Genomic DNA, 16,309 nt, shown 5'->3' with positions numbered 1-16,309 from the left:
TGTTTGTGGGCAGTTGGCTACACTTACTAAAGCGGTCAATTCCAAATTAAGGTGAACAGCGTAACTGAAGCAACAGTATTCAAAATATATATCATGTATGGTCCTTTTCCTTATGTATTGTATAATGAAATTATAAAACAAAGTCAGCACCAGGCATGTAAGAACCACAAAGTACTTATTCTGTCTTAAGTTCTTCAACCAGTACACGCTGGTCAGAGAACTATGGGAGGACAATTCTATGGGTGTTGTTTCAGTGCATGCACAAGTTCCTATATTGTGCAAGGGCTTCCCCTTTTCACCATCATATTGGGATTGGGAATGCGCCATGAAATCATCCTCATTATGCGAAGAGAAGTACTCCCAACATCGTAGTGAATAGTGTCGCTCATGCAAGGTGGCAATGGATACGCACACTACTTAAAGCCCAGCTATGGCTGTGTAGCTGTAATTATATCTAAAACAACCATTGTCCATTTCACATCACTGACTAAAAACAGATCTTAGCTAAAGACAATGACCCGGTTCTCACATAACGACAATTCATGGGTTGTTTAATCCTCCAGTTGTTGGGGCTGCAAACAAGCGTGCTTCCTCCCGCCTGCTGCTTGCTTTGCATCTGCTTTGAAACAACCCAGGGACGCTCTGTTCCTGGGTTGTTAGTTGTGACAGCCAAACCTGGCACTCTGGGTTTGTTGCTGGGTTAAAACTCTGGGTTGTTTAACCCTCATCAACCCAGTGTGCTGGGTTTGGCCATCATGACTAACAAATTCCCCAAAGTGGATGAAAAGCAGAAGCGGTGAGCAGGTGGGAGGCAGCGCACTTGCTCATGGCCCCAACAATTCATGAGTTAAATGGGCGGACCAATGGCTCAGATCAAGCAATCTCTATGAAGGGTAGAGGGTTGCATGTGTACCGCTTTGCACACTTACCCTGCTGCTTCTAAGAGGTGTGAAGTACGGATCAAGGCACACAAACACCCCTTTTCACTGACTGGGCAAGTCAGATTTAGGCGCCCAACTAACCAAACTGGTGGGTGATTTGCATGGTCAAACTTAATAGCATTGGCCATCTATCCTTGAGCAACAGAAACACAGTGTAGTCCACTATTGGGCATATGTTGAAGAACAACATAAACAACCCTGGTAAGAGTGAGAAATACACTTTGAAGATTTGGCTGTGTGTAAATAGAAAAGGAAAAACAGAACCAATTAGTTACAAGTTGCTGGTTCTGTGAAGAATTAGACATACAATGACACTGACCTTTTGCAAAACAGAATACAGTCTTCCCCAACCTGGTGCCCTCCAGATTTGTTGGACTACAATTCCCATCATCCCCACCCAGCATGGCTATTGTAGGAGTTGTAGTACAACAAATCTGGGCAAAACCAGCTTGAGGAAGGCTGGAATAGATGTTATATTCTGTACTTAATTTTCTTTTGGAGGAATCATGTTTACTTTATGCAAGCCCACAATGTGTACAAAATTCAGCCTCATTACACTGAGAACCTATAAGGTTCTGAAAATGTCTGAGAAAAGAATCCAGCTAAAAACTTGTCTCAGTAATATTTTTGCTTGCTTTATAAAACCAAAGAATTATGATTTAATGATGAGTTTTTCACTTACACATTCCTTGCTCTGAACACTGCTGACAGCTCAGTTTCTCTCAGGTGTGCCTAAGGGCCCCACTAAGTGATGCAGGAGTTCAGTGATTAGCACTCCCGATTTCTTTTAATTGTACAAAAAGCAGATGGGATAGCTTGACTTGGACGGGGCAGCAGCAAGGAGGGATGGTGGAGACTAACCCCTTTATTTCCATGCCGCAGCCATGATCTAAATTGTCCCCTCTCCATTCAAAGCTGCAGAAGGGAAAGCTTAACAGGCTTAATCCTCCACTGTTAATAGCAGCTTGAGGGGTGGAGTTTAAGTCAGGGAATTAGCATTGGGGTAAAGAGTTAGGGGGTGTTCAGATCACTGTGTAGGGAGAAGAAGCCATCGTGGCTTCTGCCCCTGCACGCAACTACCATTTACATAATTCCTTGCGATGCAGCACGGGTTGGCGGGTTGTCCAAACCCAGGACACAGCTTGGCGGGGTCAGCTTTGTACCTACTCTACAACCCTTACTGCAGTCGTGGGTTGTCAGGTGGGTATGTATGAAGCTACCACGCCGCACTGTGCACCGGGTTTGTACAACATGCCAACCTGCGCTGCATTGTGGGGAATTATGCAAACGGCGGTCGTACATGCAGCACACACGGGGGGAGAAGCCACAATGGCTTCTCCCTACGCGATCGTCTGAAACCAGTCTCAGACTCTCTTTCCTTTACACTTTGCCCCTGATCCATATCAGGCTCTGCTGCAGGTGTTTTTTGTAAAATAAAAGGATGTTGGGAGTTCTAATCATAAGAGTTCCCACATCATACGTGCTTTGACCTTAAGTCTAACAAAATCAGTCAGGAACACCTAGTTTTTCATAGGAAACTTAGCAGCAAACTTGTACATCTAACATATTCATGTTGATTGAGGAGGAATAACTGGAAATGAAAAATTCTGGAAAAGTCTGGGCTTTTTAAATGGTCGAGTTTAAAAAGTAGCAGTTACATAGGCCATCTGAAATACTTCCATCCCTGATTTATATTAAAAATGTATAAATACATGATTACTTTTTATTCAAATATTTGGGTTTCTTTGGTAAAACATATTAAAATACTACAATCAATGCAAAGAATATCATATTAGGAACTCTGATTTCTTCAGAAGAGCTTTAAAATGGATGCTGCATAGCCATAATCTAGGATCAGAACATCAGTATTTTAAAGTTAGTCTCCTTGCAGTTTTTATTTGTAAGAGTGTTGGCTCTCTCTTCATGAAAGGCTAATTTCCCAGCTATTATTTTACACAGATTTAAAATAGAAACACCTGATACATTGCCAAATTATTAGAATTTGGGCTCAGCATGCATTAATAAGAATGTGGTTTTTGTGGTGTAGATTCAGATCAGTAAAGAGCTGTTAATAGATGACAGGTTTGATTACCATTGGCTCCAGGCAAGACATATGGATCCCTTAGGAACAACAGCACAGGCTGGTGGGACAGTTTGCTAGAAAGGTCAAGAACAGGAATGTCAGAATCAAGGGAAAGTAAACTGAATACACTATAAACTAGTTTTGATAAAGTGAGATGATGTAGCTGGTTAGATATAATGTTTTAGGTTAGGTATAAACCAGTTACATAGAAAAGGAAAAATCCATCTGAAAAAAATCTCACATGTAAAATGTCACACATAACATGATAGCAAGCACATTTACTCAGAAGCAAATCCTGCTGAGTTCAATGGGACTTACTCCCTAGTCAGTGAGCCCAAGTTTATGGTCCTAAAACTAACATAGCTTTTATATAGCTTGCTCTGGAATAATCCCATTATAAAAGCAAGCAGTTCAAGACTGCAGCTGTCAGCAACTCGCAATGCCTTTTTTTCCTTAAGACTTCAACATTAATTTGTTTCAGCTGCTAGACTGCCTTTGGGTGTTTCAGTCAATTTAAGACTGTGTAATTTTATTTGTTATCTTTTCCCCCCCAATTGTTACGCAAAATATGTATATACACAGTGGGAAAGTCACTTGCCCATATATTTATAGGACAAGAGATACAGAGCGCATAAAACTCACCCTCTCCATGTTTACTGAGAAGTAAATCCTGCTGAGTTCAATGGGACTTATTCCCGTAGGACTGCAGCCTTAAACAATCAATTCTGTTACTAGTCAATTAATAGTGCAACCCTATGTGTCCACTGAGAAGTCCCACTGCGTAGTCAATGGGGCTTACTCCCAGGTTAATGTGTATAGAATTGCACCCTTAGAGACCAAGGATGCAACTCCTCAGAATTCCCCAGCCAGTTGTAGGCCTTTTTTCTGTCTAAACATACATATGGTTGTACCTTAAGCCGCTGAAAACATATTTTCAAAAATTCAACCGACTTCCAAATATAGGCATAAGAGATTTTCATCATGTAGTCATCATGTTGTTGTTGTGTTATTTGTTGTATGCTATTATGTGAATGGTGTTATATTTTATCTAATGTATTTTAATGGTTTTTAATTTTTGTGAACCGTCCAGAGAGCTTTCAGCTATGGGGTGGTACAGAAATTGATTGAATGAAATAATGAATGTTGGACCTCCATAGAATGAGAAGATAACAGCTTTTAGCAGACATTTTGTGGGGAGACAGAACAAGCTTTCCGATTCAGAAATGCATACTGAAACAAACATGGACAAAGCAAAACTGAAGTTCAAGCTAAAAATAACACAAAACTGTGATTTATATAATAAATTAATAAATTAGAATGAAAAGACTATGAAAAGACTAGAATGAAAATTAAAACTTTTCAAATCACTTCCTCTAATAGTGGTGAACGACAATAGAAATGGAGCCAAAAATGGAAAGCAGGTCAGGGGGAGGAAGAAATGGCCTGTTGAAGGAGGGAATGGCTGGCTGGAACTCTGAACAGTAAACTATTTAGAGATAAGAATACATTGCAATATTTAGTCTGAGGTCTCACCTGTATATCATAAATCATGTTTATGTTACAGCTTTAAAAGAAAACTGGATATGATCTAGCCTACATTAGAAACTTATGTCCCAAGAACTGGATCCAGATTAAGACATGCTTAGAGTACATAACTGAAATCAATAGAACTGTAGTCCTGACTAGCTTGTCCCACTGATTTCTACAGGTCTGCTGTAGAATGACTAAGCATGACTAAGTCTTGGATCCAACCCATTGATTTCAAGCCAAATCAATGGTTATTAAAATGCTTGACTTTGGGTGGACTGTGCCTATTGTTAAAAGTGAAATATACAGATGCACCATTCCAGTGCACAGTAATCAAGCCTATTCTATTCGCCTTGACATAGAAAATAGTGTCAAAGGTGCTACAACACACACACAGTTTATTTTGCTAAAAAGACTGATAAATATAGTTTTTAAAACCCTCTCAATTACTCTCCTGATCTAGCATTATATAATATTTACAACACACATAATTGTGAACTACTTACCTTGATTCTTCAGATTCTATTTCTTCAAAAGAACTGAAATATTATAATGCATAAAAATAGGTTATAATGGATGAACAGATACCTATTAAATCTACGGGTACATCTTGGTAGTTAGGCAAGGGTTTCTGGCCCCCAATTTTGCAACAACTAAAAAAAGCCTTTTTTCCCTCCTAAATTAGGCTGCTGGAAAAAAATGCTTGGGGGTGGGGGGAATTAGGAATGGGTTTTTGTATGAAATAACTTGTGTGTTTGGTTCTGATACTGATCACAAATTCCTGCACCGAGAATGTTCTCAGAGGCACACTTTTCCTTAATTCTTAGCATATGTCCACCTGCTTGAGAAAGTATTTTGCACCTGGCTCTAGTTAGTAGATCTCGGGGTTCTAGTAAAAAGTAAGTAGATGCTGCAAGACTGAAGTCCGCCCACCCCTGCACTGAACCACAGCAACAACAAAACAAATGAAGTAGGTCAGTGTTTTTATATAGTGTTAACACAGAAGGATCAGATGCCATTTTATCATTTATCTCAACAACAATGCTTTCTTGTAGCCAGTTATCCAAACAATTTTAGCAATTAGTCTGATGGCATTAAATATAATAATTTGTTTCTAAAAATCAATCTTAAGAAGGTGCAATTATTTTATATTTTAATGGCATTGGAACTGTTTCTCCATTTTCTGTGGTAATGTGTTTAATTTCCCCCTCCCCTCCCTCTCATTCTCTCTCTCTCAAATGTATCTAAAAATCTCTGGCATGTGCCTTCAAAGCAGTACATGTAGAGATATGAAAAACATTCTAAGGAGCAGAGCTGTGCACTCAGCAGAACTCCCATGCCTGGGACAAAATGTTGAACCAGGGCAATTTGGAGCAATCCATAGTCCCATCTTAAGTGCTTCTTGTTCTCCTCTATGACGTCAAATACTCTGCCACAGGCATGGTGATACCCAAATACAGGTTTGGAGCATGTTCATGCTTTATGTGCAAAACAGAACTACTGGATTGTCCAAGTTTTTCCTGATCATTTTCCAATGTAAGTGTAACTACAATATGGAATTAATCTTGTGAATGAGTAGTCACTATTTCGAGACAGTGGAGTTGTACTTCAGGGTAGAACTACTTCAACTCTGTGGGACTTGGGCTATGTGGCTTAGATGTTGCATTTTGAGATTTTTAGGTAAAAGTCTTACCCACAACTTTCGGCTTTGGGGAGAGAAGGAAAATGACGAACACTGAGGAAATCAAGAAATATTTTGGGAAGCTCTTCATTTTCTAAAATAACATTCTGTAATAAAAAATGATCTAGATAAGGTATACAATAAAATGAATTATGGTATTACCATTATAAAAATAAAGTTTGTGGTTATTTTAGTCTCTCCTTAAATGACATATCCAATAACTACAACCACTTCATTTCTAGCATCTGAAAACTCTCATCCATCACAGCAACATGGAAGAGGAAGTCTCTCCTCAGTGTCAGGGGGATCTAGCTGGTTTCATTAATGAAAGATTTAGCGCATGTTAACAAGGTGAAGCAGGTGTTTGGTTTGACAGATCAGCTTACAATGCACTGCTTTATCTATAAACTGATAGTGGCCTGGCCAAAGTTCTGTAATGCAGAACCACAGTTTCTCTGTGTAACTATCTACTGAAGTCATTACCTATAATTTTATTAGTAAATTGTTAATTAGCAATATATTTAATACAAAATAGGATATAGCTATCTGAGCACTCATTCACCAAACTGTTCAATTTTGAGAAGAACGAAGAATTCAAATTCAGGAATTCCCATGATGCAATCAAAAGCTAGCTTCCATTTTAACATTAAAACATCAAGATGGAGAAAGTATATTGTTCTGGACAGAGTGGTGGACTTTGATCAGGTAGACCTAGGTTCAAATCCTGCTTAGCCAAGAAGCTTGTGCTCAGCCTAATCTAATGCATAGGTCTGTGAAGATAAAATGGAAAAACTCCATTAGGTCTTTGGAGGAAAGGTGGGTTATAAATATTATTAATGTTCATAAATTGTATAATAATAATGTTTAAAAACATCTAGCATCTAGGATGGTGAGCTTCAAGTGTATTCCAAATTAGGGTAATCAGAAACACAAAGCATTCCCACCCAGTCAAAAGTACATAATTTTTCTTAAGGAGAAAAGACCCAATCTTTGAAACCTTACCAACCATTCCACCCTCAGTTAATCCCATTTTATCCAGGCACACAGAAAGAAAGAAAGAAAGAAAGAAAGAAAGAAAGAAAGAAAGAAAGAAAGATAATGCTCATGTGAAGAGCAATCTCACATTGGTTTTAGATGGGAAAACAAAGGCAAGGGTTAGCAGTGGTAGTTGGTTTTGTCCAATGTAGTCGAATGAAAGTGCTTACTGAGGCTGGTGCATAATAACATCATTGTAGGGATGGAAGATCATTTGTTCCAACTCCCATTGCAACTCAGCCTCTACAAAACCAAATATTCGTAACAGCTTTGCTTGGCATCATTTGGATAACAGAGGAAAGAGTAGGTATGAGAAAGGTATACCCCAGAAAAGAGGCAGCTAAATGTATTTGAAAAGAAGAAAAAAAGGTGAAACCCACAAGTTTTGCTTTGTGATTTATGACCTTGCTCCTTAGCCATCTCCTTTATGAGCTTTAACTGGGATATTTCTGTGTCTCCAGGATAAGCAGATAACCTTGATAATTTATTAGACCAAGATGGCAGTAAGGGAAGTGGATGGGGGTATAGTGGATCATTCTTCAGAAACTCAACAATGGTTCCCCACTTGACTGCCAACTGGTCAATGAAGATACTTGTCATGAAGTTGAACCACTACCATTGAAACAATATTAGTTCAATCTGGGTCTGACTGAGTCATGTGAAAGTTTGTCAGCAACCAACCAACACAAAAAAGGAAGCAGGCAATTTTGAAGTACATCTCCATGATTATATCAATTCTTACAGCCAAGACAAAAAACCTTGGGATTCTGGCAGGTGCAAAGCCTTTCAGTTCACCTTTAAATGAGAATTCTGCATTAAATACCTCTTCCATTTGCATTCTGTAAAATCAGCACTCTGCTGCTACAAAATTCATCTTGCTTTGCATTCCAGTTACCCATGAGAGGAGGGGTGAAGGGGGATGCAAGTCAAAGGGTATGTGAACTGCATAACAATACATGCTGTTAACCCAAACAAAATAAACTCTTAATAGTCCCTAATCTAGGTACTCAGGAAAATATTGAGAAAGCTGTGCAGGCAATTAAGTACACTTTTTAATACAGGCAGATAAAGTATTAGCCTGTAGGCCATTTAAGTCTCCTGGAGTGTGGCTGGGCTCCAGAATCACTGTTTGTACCTTCCCATTAACATAGTTAAGACATTACTCTAAACTATGGTTCAGCATTACATGAATGAGCCTCAGGGTCATGCATTCCCTCTCCCCTCTACTCCAGCATGGCTGCAAGTTTGAAAGCTTTAGCTTCTGTTTTCAATTTACTGTGGTTTGTTATGTCCAAACCCAGAACTGTGCTTAATTTTAATCATGGATTAGACAAACAAGCCAGGTTCTAAAAATACCGGTTGCATGTTGGCTACAAACTCTGTGCTCCTTCACTATTGGCTATACTGCCTAGGGTTGATGGGGGTTGTAGGCAAAAACATCTGGAGGGGCACAAGTTGCCAACCGTGCGTTAAATTAGAGTGAATAGTTTATAACTGTGAATAGCCACAGTTTATGTGGGTTTGGGCAGAAAAACAAACTATGGCTAGTTGAAAATGGAAGCGAAAGCTTCTGATTTTCTTGCAGCTGTGCTGGAGGAGGGGAGGGGAGAGCTCGCAAGCCTGAGGCTTGTTCATGTAATGCTTAACCATCCTTTAGTGTTACATTTTTACACATCCATTAGCTCTCTCTAAAGGTAAACCAGAATATGTCTCCCATGGAAGGAAAAATTCCTTCCATCTGTGGAAGGCTTCTGATCCAGCAGAGGAATCCCACTTTCAGAATGTGGGAGGATTCCTCCAGCAGCTGCCCAAAAATGCGATACAGAGGATAGGAGGACTCTCTGGAGCAGTGTGGGAGGTGACACTTGGAGCTGCAGGAAGAGGAAGAAATTGGCAAAGATCACCTCCCCATTTTCTGCTGGTGGGATCATTCTGAGTGAAGCTCTGCTCAGGAAACTCTACCACCAGTAGAACAACACTCTGGACCCAACCCAATGTATGCAGTGGTTTTGTCATTTTGTTACAGAATCTGAAGGTGGCTGATAATACTTCTAGGTTATTTTGTCCATATCCTATCAACTTGATGCTGTTTTTAGCTGCTGAATCCCACCAAGCAGTCTATGTTTTATGTCAGATGATGGCTGAAGCAAGGAACATGCTAGCTGTTTAAACATGAGTTGTTGCCGCTGTTAGTTCCAAAGAACATACTTCATTAGATTTGCATTCAAGATTTTTCATGAAAGATCCATCAAAGTAATATGTGTACAACTCAGACTAGTTTGGTACGGGATTGAATTACGTCTATTTATGGCTGTTTTAGGCAACTTATTTGGCACAAGCAATAGGAATTAGTTAACTTTGACATAGATATTGAACTCACAATTCACATACCACCTGCAACACAGCAGACTATACAGGCCCATGTTTCTTAGACTTTAAATACTCGGGATATAGCTGTTATTTTTTCTGGTTTAAAATGGAGATCTATTTTACTTTTACAAACACATTTAATATACACAGTGTATCTATTTATGTGTTTTATTTATTTATTTATTTATTTATTTATTTCATTTCTATACCGCCCAATAGCCAAAGTTCTCTGGGCGGTTCACAAAAACTAAAACCAAACAACACACAATAAAACAATTTAAAATATATAGAACATTAAAACCACAATATAACAATACAACCACAATATAACAATACAACCACAATAAAACCTAGCAGCAGTACAGGAGTTTAAAATACAGATTTAAAACAGCAAAGATAAAAATTTAGAAAGCTAAAATGCCTGGGAAAATAAAAAGGTCTTCACCTGGCGCCGAAAGGAGTACAATGTAGGCGCCAGGCGAACCTCACTAGGGAGCTCATTCCAGAGCCGGGGTGCCACAACAGAAAAAGCCCTCCTCCTAGTAGCCACCCGCCTCACTTCCTTTGGCAGGGGCTCACGGAGAAGGGCCGCTGACGATGAGCTTAAGGTCCGGGCAGGCACATATGGGAGGAGGCGATCCTTCAGGTAACCTGGCCCCAAGCCGTTAAGGGCTTTGAATGTTAACACCAGCACTTTGAATCGGGCCCGGAAATGGACTGGCAGCCAGTGCAGCTGGAAAAGTACTGGCGTAATATGAGCTCGCAGGCAGTCCCTGTTAACAATCTTGCTGCCCTATTTTGGACCAGCTGAAGTTTCCGGACCGTTTTCAAAGGCAGCCCCACGTATAACGCATTGCAGTAATCCAGACGAGAAGTTATCAGAGCATGGATAACTGTAGCTAGGCTATCTCTGTCCAGATAAGGGCATAGTTGGTATACCAGCCTAAGCTGATAAAAAGTGCTCCGTGCCACTGAGTTCACCTGTGCCTGAAGTGACAGTTCTGGATCCAAGAGCACCCCCAAACTACGAGCCTGTGTACACAAAAGAATAAAAGGTTTTGCCTTTTTTTCTATGTACAAGAAGATTTTTCCTGGAGCTGGAAAAGAGAACTTGCGGGTTGAAGTGGTAAGCCTCTTCATTCTACTGAATGTATAAAGTGGTCCCATGTGATCAAACTGTAATTAAGCCAAATTTTTAAGCAATATGTTTTCATCACCCATTTTAGAGAAACTTACTAATTATTGGTACATTTCACTATTTGTTTTGAAGGATATTTTTAAAAAATCTGTTTTAAAATCTGTTAAAAAAGGTTTACCAGAAATGTTGTTGTTTTACAGTGGTAAGTTATTATGTAACAAACCCCTAAAATTCCATTTTTTCTACTTTCTCAGCTTCATAAAAACATGTCCCCAGAGAATGTCCTTGCTTAGTTGCACATGTTCTCTCAGTGACATCCCAAATTCTTAATTGTCAGTTATCTTTTCTGTTTCAGTAAGTAAAATATAGTCACAAAATTGCAGAGGGACTTGTTCTGCCTTAACCTTAGCTAGATGCCATCATGCAGTGGAAAACAGTGCAAAAATATCACAGGATAATGCTCTCCAGGATGGGAGACATATAAACAGCATAATGATTTCCCACGAGTTTCCTTTTTAAAAAATTGTCACTAAAGCCAGCATAAATGGTGACACATCTTCACAGAGGACACTATGAAATCGAACCCTGGCATTCTAGTTAGATCCAAACCTACTCATCAGCCAATTATAACAGTAACTGAACAGCTCGCTGAAAACTTGGACAAGACCATTTTGCTAACCTTCTGAGAGCACACTGGAGGATTGCATTGTTTTCACTGATTGATTTTCTTTTTAACACACAAAACAGCTCTAAAAATTCATCCCCCCACCCTCCTCCAATCATCCAACTTAAGCATTTCTGCATGCACAACTATCTTCTGGCCAGAGCAATCAGTGTGGTATATGCACAAAGAGGCTGTGTTTTTGAAGGTTTACATTCTTTTTGCAATCTTTTAGTCTGAAATGCCCTATCGTTAGGGTGAAAAAGTTCATGACAGTTTTTCCTCTCTTCACAAGGAAAGATGCTTCACAATATCTAATTCAGTGGTGCAGCTAAAAATGGGGGAGAAAAAAAAATCAATACATTCTAGCTACAGTAAGTAGGCTGGAGCGTCAGTCTCCATTGGGACTTAAACCCACAGTCTTTATAGAACACTTTGTAGTATATACTCCTCTGTCTGCCTTGTCTCCAGCAGGCGCTTAAAGGGCTCTAACAATGATAAAAAAGTTAACAAAAGAACAGTATACACTAGAAATCAAGAAGCAGTCCGGAATATTTTTTCCCCTAACCCAAGAATGAACCTTCTTCACGCACGCGTGTGTGTCTGTTTAAAAGAACAGTAGACACGTCTTACTAATTTGTATCACATTTCCCTTCCGCAACATATCACAGTAATACAAGATACTTTGTTTTTGTTCTTTCAAAACTAACATTATAAGATGTTGTTAGTGGTCAACAGTAACTACACTCTATGCCTGCATACTTCACCATTTAAGAATAGAATCTGAATGCATTAGTGAAATGCTCCACAATCAAAAGTGAATTTTAAGGGAGTATGGAAAAATATTCAGAGTGCAACAAGTGACGTGTTAAAGAAATAAAAAATAAAATACGTTGAATGTAATAACACTTTTCTCACAAATCTCCCTGTAAAATGTTCTACGTGTATACATAAGCAAGTTGACATATTTCTCCACCTTCTCCTGAACCAGTTCAGTGGCTTGGGTGGGAGAGGTACCATCAGAAAGTTCATAAGGAGAGAAAGTTAATATGCTGCTTTTGGTCTCTCTATGAGCGACAGCTTCTTCACAGAAGTCCTCCAAAATGCCTGTTGCTCAAATAACTACAGAGAAGAAAGCCTCAGGAAGAAAGGCTGCATATTCAGGCTTCAATTCTTTGTGACATGACCATCCAACACGCCAATCACATTCCTAATCTCACACCAATGAATCCAATTCCCAATCCTGACAAATCAGCTCAATGAGCAGGTGGCCAACAAACCAATAGCCTGAACTTCCAATTCTACTGCTACAGAACCAGAACCAGTTTTGTAGCACCGAGGGAACTATGTACTGTGCAACACCAATATTACGAAGAAAATTTAAAAGGACAGTTGCAAAACATCTTGAAAAATAAGCCTGTTATGTCTAAAAAGTGAGGAAAGTTATTAGACAAAGCAGACAGCCTATAAAATGCAGGTAGAGGCCAAGGGATGGGAAGCTAATACAGGACCAGATTAAGGGGGTAGAAAAAGGAGGAACCAGGAGACAAAAGGAGAGGATTTTATTTATAAAATTATTTATATCCCACCTTTCAGCCCTCAGAAGAAAAGCAGAGGTGCAAGGGCAGCACCTGAGGGAAGGAGGTCACAGGAAGAACAGTCAAGGGAATAGGAAGCCTAAGACAAAAATACTGGAGTAAGCAGGGGGCTAGGAAAGAAAAGTGGGGCAAAGCTAGCTGGGAACAGGGGAGAGAAATTGTAGCTGTCTCTTACCTTCCTACTCTGCTACCATCTATCTTTTTTAACACACTTCCATACTCATCCCTACACGTCTCTAGTCTCTGTATAACATTCTTAAGCCTACTGGTCTGCATGTTTGCCTTTCCCCACTGAACCATTCTGTATCATCAGAAGGTTGAGCGGGAAGGGGACATAATGCATTCTTTTGGAGGAATCCTCCCTCTCTCCTTGGACCAAGGAAAGCCACAGCAAAGCTGTTCAAGTTTGCAGGTTTCTGTAATTTGTGACAGCAGCAGCTGGTAGACCCCACACCTATCTGCATGATAGCTTTAACTGGAAATGGGTGCCATGCATTCCAATACTGATGATTCAAGATGTTGCCTAGCAACCAACAGGCCCCTACTTCAGACTAGATTGCTTACTTATCTCTTGTGGGCTGAGTTCAGTTCTTTAGTAATCAGAGAACCACTTGCCCTGCAACCATGTATCACTTCAGATTGCAGGTAGGAGAATCGTTTGCTGGAAACCCAAAGCAAGGATTTTGCATGCTGTTAAACCTTCAAAAAACAGGACCTTCATCTGGCTACCATAAAAAAAGAGCTGATGGGCATGGGTCAAAATCATATTCTATCGTTATCACCAGGGAATGCTCAAAAAAAAGAACCCATCATCAGAGGGTTAAAGATAGGCCTGCAAAAAATAGTATAAGACAACTTTCAACTGTGATTTGAGGGAGGCAAATGATAAATTTGCAAATATTCACTTTACAAAATAATGGGCAGTTGCAAGAATGTTGGACTAGGAGCTGGGAGATCCGGGTTCTAGTCCCGACTCGGCCATGGAAGCTCACTGGGTGACTTTGGGCCAGTCACAGACTCTCAGCCCAACCCACCTCACAGGGTTGTTGTTGTGAGGATAAAATGGAGAGGAGGAGGACAATGTAAGCCGCCTTGGGGTCCTTGCAAGAGGAAAAAAAGCGGGGTATAAATGCAATAAATAAATAAATAAATAGTACAGCTAAAACAGGTTTCAGACTAGAATACTTGATACTCCGTTTAATTATCTAGAACTAGGAGATACCCTGGTTTGCACATAATGACAAGCGAGGGTATGGGTTGAGTATGGGTCGTTGTTCTATGTGAATCCTGAACTATGGTTTAACTATGGGTTGTTAACCACAAACAACCCAAAGGTCACAACCCAACAACAAACCATGGGTTTTCTTCCTGGGTTGTTCATAGTTAAACCACAATTAACCTGTCATTAAACCACAGTGCAGGTTTTGCATGTAATGGCAACCCACAATTCAACAACTACCCATGATTCAACGACAACCCATGATTCAACGACGACCCATATTCAACCCATACTTTGAGTTATTGTTATGTGCGAACTAGGTCATTGTCTATGACTTGACTCTAGGGATGACAGAGAATTCCGCCACGGATTCCAGTGAGGCCGGATTCTTTAGAATCTGGCCCCCCAGAATCCATGGTGGAACAGCCTCCTGCCCCCCCATGGAATCCCCCGGGATGGAACTTAACTGGGGTGGATGCGGTGGATTCGGCGGTAGCGGTTCCGGTGGCAGCAGCTGGTCTCCTGGCCGGCCGTGGCCGGGCTGCTGCAGCCACCATTGCCGTCCTTCAAGCTGTGGTAGGCTACATAAGAATTTACGTAGCCTATCACAGCTAACCCCTAAAAAAAACAACAACAACCAGCATACACAAATGGCGGCTGCTACGGCGGCTGCCATTTGCGTTCTCTATTTTTCGCCGTTCTAGCCTACGTAAATATTTACGTAGGCAATTACGGCGAAAAAAGGGAACCGCAAATAGCGTAGTGGGCGCTATTTGCGGTTCCCTTTTTTTCACCGTAATTGCCTACGTAAATATTTATGTAGGCTAGAACAGTGAAAAATAGAGAATGCAAATGGCGGCCGCTGTAGCCGCCGCCATTTGTGTATGCTGTTTTTTTTTGTTTTTTGTTTAGGGGTTAGCCGTGATAGGCTACGTAAATTCTTACGTAGCCTATCATGGCTGCCTGGCTGGACGCAACTGGCGGCCGCTACGGCGGCTGCCATTTGCGTCCGCAGCAGCCTGTCCGCGGCCGGAAATCCGGCTGCGGATGGCCCTGGCCGGCTGCTCCGCGGCCTGGCCGCGGAGCAGAGCTGGCCATCAAGGATCCTGGGGGGAGGACCGGATCACCTCCCCGCCCGTTGAGGATTCCGGGGGGGAGGGATGGAGCGCCCCCCCACCGCGAACAGAATCCACAAACAGGTAAGTGACTTTCGTACATCCCTACTTGACTCACATGGAACACCCAAACCCAGGCACCAGAAGTTTGACTCTGGCTTGCAAGCTCCCTTCCTGGTTCAAAGCTTGCCGAGCTAATTGCTGTTACAGGGCTGGAGAACACGTGTCCTTCCGGATGTTGGTGGACTTGAACTCCCATCAGCCCGAGCCAGCATGGCCAAAGGTCAGGGATAATGGGAGCTGTAGTCCAACACCCAAAGGGCCACAGTTTCCCAATCCTGTGTTAGCGAGACAATTGTATTACCAACACTGTAAAAAACAGCTAATGAGTGGAATTACCCATTTTACTGCTTTCAGTACATTGCTCCCTAAAGTAAGACAAAGGTAGCTAACAGAACAACGTTCAGATGGGCCTAAACAACACTTGCAAAAATGAGGTGTTTATCAAGAACCTGGTGTCTGAAATACAGAGCTGAAGGCTGTGTAAAACTAGGCTGCTGCATGCCAAGGCGTATCTTAAGAGAACAGATCCGTTAAATGACAGTCCACAAGCACACTGATACAGGTCCAAGATCTGTCATGTCCTGCCACTGTACTATCACACATGTCTCGAGAGGTATAGGAAGCTAGCAAACCTGGGAGGATTATAATGAAAAACTTCTCTCTCTCTCTCTCTCTCTCTCTCTCTCTCTCTCTCTCTCTCTCTCACACACACACACACACACACACACACATCAAAAGAAGAGAAAAAAGTATACACTGCAAAGCAGTTCTTTCTTCTTCAAAATCTTGCTGTATTTGCTTACTGGTAAAATTATAGATGTGGCAATCTCAGCTGATCACTTAGCAATTAGCGTGGGTTTCCTACTCCAAGACAAATG

General features: G+C 40.9%; 1 protein-coding gene across 2 annotated transcripts in view; it reads right to left on the bottom strand.

The window, feature by feature from the left end:
- The window catches only part of SNX24 (sorting nexin 24), a 155,807-nt gene that overhangs the window by 52,259 nt on the left and 87,239 nt on the right, over window positions 1–16,309 (bottom strand). For both annotated transcript variants that reach the window (XM_084833954.1, XM_084833955.1), the window contains exons 4-6: window positions 6,245–6,339; window positions 5,058–5,090; window positions 3,034–3,098 (exon numbers count right to left, since the gene is read on the bottom strand). In XM_084833954.1, coding sequence (XP_084690080.1) covers window positions 3,034–3,098; window positions 5,058–5,090; window positions 6,245–6,339 — 193 coding nt within the window. The remainder of the gene's footprint in view (window positions 1–3,033; window positions 3,099–5,057; window positions 5,091–6,244; window positions 6,340–16,309) is intronic.

The sequence above is a fragment of the Heloderma suspectum genome, chromosome 2, assembly GCF_057233095.1.
Source record: "Heloderma suspectum isolate Gila_16-S chromosome 2, 16-S_ref, whole genome shotgun sequence".
In the NCBI taxonomy this organism is placed as follows: Eukaryota; Metazoa; Chordata; class Lepidosauria; order Squamata; family Helodermatidae; genus Heloderma; species Heloderma suspectum.
This window is presented reverse-complemented; position numbering and strand designations above follow the sequence as displayed.